Source organism: Pundamilia nyererei, unplaced genomic scaffold, assembly GCF_000239375.1.
Source record: "Pundamilia nyererei isolate P.nyererei 1_Seehausen unplaced genomic scaffold, PunNye1.0 scaffold00085, whole genome shotgun sequence".
Classification (NCBI taxonomy): Eukaryota; Metazoa; Chordata; class Actinopteri; order Cichliformes; family Cichlidae; genus Pundamilia; species Pundamilia nyererei.
Window position 1 is genome coordinate 2,501,042 of NW_005187486.1, and position 6,561 is coordinate 2,507,602.

Below are 6,561 nucleotides of genomic sequence, written 5' to 3' on the forward strand. Positions count from 1 at the left end.
ATGGAACATTTAAATATGTAGGATTAAGGTATAAACCATTCTACTACCATTTAGGTATAAAGTATGGCAGAAGAAATTAGAAAACTTTAAAATGTCAGTAACTGTTATAAACAGTAGAACAGAGTGTACCATGACATAAAAATAACTTTCTATATCCATCGCACTGATATAGCTTTTTCATTTAGGTGCATCTACAAAAAAAGTTTGACACAAATTTTGCTCAAATTAAAAGTAACAAATAACCAAAACCGACCTTATGTATAGAAAGTATTAGAGTTTACAAGTTGAAATCTGACCTGAGAGTTTTCAGCATGCAGTACGGACTATGCAGTCCTGCAGACAAAAATGTCACTCCGGAATCCTGCAGATCATTGTTACTGAGGTCCAGATCTCTCAGACTTGAAGACCGGGAGCTAAGAATTGTTGAGATGTCATTGCAGCATTTCTCTGTGAGGTTGGTTTGAGTTAACCTAACAAATGAGATACAGGTCTTTAACGTGTATACTTTAGAGCATTGTAGACTATGTTTTTAAAAAGGTCAATTTTATAGAAACTTGCAGTATCTATAATCAAATACAAACAAAAAGTTCTCTGTACCAGGTTAGCTGTTTTATTTATGAATAAGCATCTTATAAATAAGAAACATTTTACCAAAGGACAAAGCATTTGCAATTACATCTAATGTCGCAGTTGCAGAATCAAGGTAGCCAAATACGTCTTAACCTGACCTCACCTTAGAGTTTGGAGTTGACAGTGTGGACTTCCAAGTCCCTCACAGAGCAGTTTTACTCCTGAGCTCTGCAGGTCATTGTCACTCAAGTCCAGCACTCTCAGACTAGACACCTTTGTGCATAAAGCTGATGATAACCCTTGACAGCATTGCTCTGTGAGACCAGTTCGACTCAATCTGATAAAATAAAAAGATACATCTTAAAATGTTTTTAAACCAAACATTTATGGGATGTGATACAGTGGCATAGGAAACGTGTTTTGTGTAGGCCAAGAGAGTTTAATGGAAGTTGCCATCACACTGTCTCTATCATCACATCTCTTGAATAAAAAAAAAAAGCCAATGGGATTTTTAAAAAAGAGATTACTTTGTAAAGAGATTATTTTTTTAAAAGAAATTACTTTTGGATGATTCTGCAAAATAAGTTCTGCAGGACATGTTTTGGAAATTTGCATCTGTTTTTAAAGATAAATTTGATTATGTTGATTGTAATGTTGAACAAAATATGCAATTTTTAATGATCTCTGAAACATAAATTCCAAGTAATAAAATACAAATTTCAGGCTACAAATGAATAATATCAAGTTGTGTGACTTGAACATCATCGATACGCTTCTGTAAATGAAGTAATGATGCTAATTATCCCCCAAAACTGGAAATGTCTGAATTAGGTACTTGCTAGCAAACACCTTCTCAGGGACACTTGAAATCTTTATAATTCTGTTGTAGAACACAAGTCTGAAGGTTAGCCACAGATTTTATTATAAGCATGTAACCAAAAACTAATTTTAAAAAACCTAATGACTTTAAGATCCAAACGTAAAACTTTAACATAAGTCATAATCCAACCGGAGAGTTTCCAGTCTGCAGTGCTGATTTCCCTGTTCAGAGAAGAGCATCACTCCTGAATCCTTCAGGCTGTTGTTGCTCAGGTCCAGCTCTCTCAGATTAGAGGAGGTGAGAATGAAAAACAGCGTATCATGACTTTTCTCTGACAGATTACAACCAATCAGCCTGTAGAAGAATTTAAATCAGTGCACAAATTAAAAACAAAACACAACATACAGAATTATTTTAAATATCACACCACAGATTATTAATTGCTATGTAAAATAGGATATCCCGACCTGAGTGTTTCCAGTCTACAGTTTGGACCTTTTAGCCCAGCAGAGAGCTGTTTCAGTCCAGAGTTCTGCAGATTGTTGTAACTCAAGTCCAATTCTCTCAAATGAGAAGTCTGTAGAACTAATGACAGCTCTTGACAGCATTTCTCCGTGAGATTGTTTTGGTTCAACCTGGTAATAAGATGAATATAAACATGTTTTGTTTAGACATTTACCATCTCTGTTCAATTTTTAGCAGTTTCAGCAGAAACGACTGTGAAAATTTTCCCAAAATGTGTTGATCAAACCTTAGCTTTTCTAGGCTACACTGTGGATTTTTCAGTCCAGAAGACACCAACTTCAGTCCTGAGTCCTGCAGGTTGTTGTTTGTCAAATCAACATCTCTTAGAGTGGAAGACTGAGCGCTAAAAACTGAGGCCAAACCTTCACAGCATCTCTCTGTCAGATTACAGCCACTCAACCTACATTTATTATTCATACAAAAGGGAGCAATGTTAATCACATCAAAAAAAAAAAATCTACTGATATCTGCCAAAATGTATTATTATATGTTGGCCAGATACATAGTTATTAAATGCATGTTCATGTGGTCACCATCAAGAAACTACTGAAAGTAATTATGGTATTAAATTCAGGTTTTAAGTACCCAAGTAAACAGCTCTGTATTTTCAGTGTGTTATTTCAGATCCTGCGTAAATTGTATAAAAATTTTCCTTCTCATATAGAGGATGCATCGTTCATAGCTTTTAAATCACAGCTAGAACATTTAGAAAATAATGCATGCAGATCTAGTGCATTAAATAGCCCAAAAACGTTCCTAAAAATTACAGCAAAATTTAAGATACAGAAACTCTGGAACAAAGACTCAAAATCTCATGGTAATTAAAATGAGCATTTCTCCAAAACAAAACAACCAGACTACTTAGAAAGAATCAGGAACATTGATCAATAATGGAATTTTGCTGAAGCTGTAATTGTATCAACTGCCAGTATGTCATTAAACTCATCAGAAATAGTGAAAATATAGTTATTAATGAAGTTGAATGATTTCATATTTTTGTTTTACTTTCTTTCTGTATTTACACATCCCATGATTTCCTTTTTTAAGCTTTTCTCTTTTAGCTTTCTCTTTGTTTAATCTATTTGTATTTTTTAAACATATACATGCATTGATGTCTAAGTAAATTATAATTTCCTGACTTACTTTATTTTCAGCAGATTAAGCTAAATGCAGTAGTTCTTTAGCAGTTGTTTCCCATTTTTCAGGAAACTTACAGAGATTTGTTGGAGGCTTTGACCACAGGCAGCAGCCTCAGAAGACCTTCATCAGAAGCAGAGTATTTCTTCAGGTCGAACATGTCCAGGTCTTCTTCTGATGACAGTAAGATGAAGACCAGAGCTGACCACTGAGCAGGAGACAGTTCATCTGGGGAAAGGGTTCCTGAATTCAGATACTGTTGGATCTCCTCAACCAGAGAATGGTCATTCAGCTCATTCAGACAGTGGAACAGGTTAATGCTTCTCTCTGGTGACAAACTCCTCCTGATCACACTCTTTATATACTCAATTGTTTCCTGCTTCCCAAGAGAGATATTTCCTTTCTGTGTCACCAACCCACCAAGAAGTGTGAGATTTGTTGGCAGGGAAAGACCCAGAAGGAAGCGGAGAAACAAGTCCAGGTGTCCATTGGGACTCTGTACAGCCATGTCCACAGCACTTTGGAAAAGGTATGATAGCTTAGATTTGTCCCTGAATAAATTTGACCACCAAGTTTCAGACTGAAACAGATTCACGCCAAAGTTTGTCAAAGTCAGAAAGACATAAAGAGCAGCTAGAAACTCCTGAACGCTCAGATGGACAAAGCAAAACACTTTCTCCTGGTGCAGCCCCCTCTCCTCTTTAAAGATCTGTGTGAACAATCCTGAGTACACCGAGGCCACTCTGAGATCAATGCCAGATTCTGTCAGGTCTGATTCATAGAAGATCAGGTGACCTTTCTGCAGCTGCTCATATGCTAGTTTTCCCAATGACAAAACCATTTCCCTGCTCCCTGGATTCCAGTGCGGATCCACCTCAGCTCCAATGCAATACTTGATGCTCCACAGTTTTGCTTGAACCACTAGGAAGTAGATGTACATCTCAGTCAAGGTCTTAGGCAGCTCTCCTCCTGCTCTGGTTTTCAGCACATCCTCCAAAACTGTAGCAGTGATCCAGCAGAATACAGGGATGTGGCACATGATGTACAGGCTTCGCGAAGTCTTTATGTGAGAGATGATCCTGCTGGCTTGCTCCTCTTCTCCAAATCTCTTTCTGAAGTACTCCTCCTTCTGTAGGTCAGTGAACCCTCTGACCTCTGTCACCATGTCAATATATCCAGGTGGAATCTGATTGGCTGCTGCAGGTCGTGTGGTTATCCATAGCCGAGCAGAAGGAAGCAGGTTCCCACAGATGAGGTTTGTCAGCAGAACATCCACTGAAGTGGGCTGTCGAGCATCAGTCAGGATCTTATTGTTTTGGAAGTCCAGAGGAAGTCGACACTCATCCAGGCCATCAAAGATCAACACAACCTGTAATTCCTCAAAGCTGCAGAGTCCTGCTTCTTTGGCTTCAGTAAAGAAATGATAAAAAAGTTTCACCAAACTGAAATTTGTACCCTTCAGCAGGTTCAGCTCTCTGAAGGTGAATGGAAATGTGAACTGGATGTCCTGGTTAGCTTTGTCCTCAGCCCAGTCCAGAGTGAACTTCTGTGTCAAGACTGTTTTCCCAATGCCAGCCACTCCCTTTGTCAGCACTGTTCTACATGCCTGATCTTTACCTGATGAGGCTTTAAAGATGTCCTCACATGTGATCGTTCTTTCTGGTCTGGCCGGTTTCCTCACAGCGGTTTCAATCTGTCTGACCTCGTGTTCATTGCTGACCTCTCCAGTCCCTTCTTCTGTTATGTAGAGCTCTGTGTAGATGTCATTCAAAAAAGTTGGGTTTCGTGTTTTAGCTGTCCCCTCAAACAAGCACTGGAATTTCCTTTTTAAACTAAATTTAAGTTTACGCTGACATACTGCAGGGGATTCTGCATAAACACACAAAAACAACATATAAAATTATATGAAGCCAATGCTGAACCTGTATTCTTTCCAACAAAGAACAAACTTGCAATTAATCAATGAAAAACATGCAAAGACCTAAACTCTGCAACTTTTGCACTTTTTACTGTCTTCAGCTTTGAAACCTGTGTGACTGAGATCTTAGCCATGTACAAAAAAAAATCCAAAAAGAAGATCTGGTTTTGTCAAGTCTATATTTTCAAAATAGTGTAAGTTTAAAAAAAATATACAAACAAATAAAAATTACAGGATTATGGCCATAGTCACTGTCCCCATTGTTACCTGTGGTTTCATAACACCAAGATGGCCACAGTCAAAACATTTAGCTTGAAGCACTAGCAGTAAACTGACAATCAGTCAGTGATGACGAATGGGCTTCAAGTACATAATAAACTCGTTAATCTGTTATACCTGCATTAACTGCTCAATGTGGAGTTTAAAGGGCATCTTTATACTGTATATTTGTTTCCTTTTTCTCATTGTCTTCCTTCCTCACATACTATCCATTAAAATGCAGCTGTAAAATGTTCTTACTGCTCTGCAGAGAATCAGCCAGGTTCTCGTGGTTTATTCTTCTCAGGAAGTGCAGTGCGATGTTTTGAAATGCCTCTCTGCTGCTCCTCATGCCCTCATTCATATCGGTGTCCATTTCTCCATCTGAACACTTTGATTTTAAAAGCCTTTGCATTCGCTTCAACTCGTCTTTCACAAAAGTGAAAATACTCTCCTCAAGCAACTGAAAAATTATATAAAAAGATGAAACATATACTGTGACTAAAAAACCAAACCAAACAAATTAAAAACTGCTGAGACTTTGCTAAGTGCACACTGAGACAAATTTACCTTAAATATTGAGTCTATGTCTGTTTGATGGTCCTCCACACATGAAGCACTATGAACCTCTGAGATGTCCTGATACAGTCTGTGAATAAAAATGAAACACACTACACTAAAAAAATTCTCTTTTTGATAAAGAATGACAATCTATTTTACTGGAAAACTGTTTTCCAGCATGTTGCCACTTCAAGATCATTCTCAACATGGTTCTCTTGTTGCACAAAATAAATCCAATAATTCATAAATAAAGTGCAGATATTGGTAGAAAAACTGTGTAAATTATAAGTTATAAAGTAGTTTTTTTTTTAATTAATAAAATTTGTAATAAACATGCAAAGTCGCAAAAAAGCCCCCCATCATTACTAAAGTTTACATTGCGGGGTTCCACAGGCTCAATACTTGGTTCACTGCCATTTTAGGGTTTTATTGAATACGCAATGAAATGCCAGAGGACTGATCCTATGGATTGCAAAGATCTTCAATGTATTTTCAGTAAGTGCCACATATGTATATATGGCTACCAATGATATGGCAGCCATAATAATGATAAACATATGTAACTAGCAAGTTACCTCAACTGTTTTGTTATTGATAAGGGGCCACCACAGCAGGTAGCTCCACATACAGTGGGGCAAAAAAGTATTTAGTCAGCCACCGATTGTGCAAGTTCCTCCACCTAAAATGATGACAGAGGTCAGTAATTTGCACCAGAGGTACACTTCAACTGTGAGAGACAGAATGTGAAAAGAAAATCCATGAATCCACATGG

At 37.6% G+C, this 6,561-nt stretch overlaps 1 protein-coding gene across 1 annotated transcript in view; it reads right to left on the reverse strand.

The window, feature by feature from the left end:
• LOC102210347 (NACHT, LRR and PYD domains-containing protein 3-like) overlaps window positions 1–6,206 on the reverse strand; it is a 9,195-nt gene extending 2,989 nt beyond the window's left edge. Inside the window, exons 1-9 of the mRNA XM_013912274.1 lie at window positions 6,166–6,206; window positions 5,799–5,877; window positions 5,490–5,691; window positions 3,130–4,921; window positions 2,142–2,315; window positions 1,858–2,025; window positions 1,580–1,744; window positions 734–907; window positions 282–470 (exon numbers count right to left, since the gene is read on the reverse strand). Coding sequence (XP_013767728.1) covers window positions 282–470; window positions 734–907; window positions 1,580–1,744; window positions 1,858–2,025; window positions 2,142–2,315; window positions 3,130–4,921; window positions 5,490–5,691; window positions 5,799–5,877; window positions 6,166–6,206 — 2,984 coding nt within the window. The remainder of the gene's footprint in view (window positions 1–281; window positions 471–733; window positions 908–1,579; window positions 1,745–1,857; window positions 2,026–2,141; window positions 2,316–3,129; window positions 4,922–5,489; window positions 5,692–5,798; window positions 5,878–6,165) is intronic.
• Window positions 6,207–6,561: the final 355 nt, after the last annotated feature.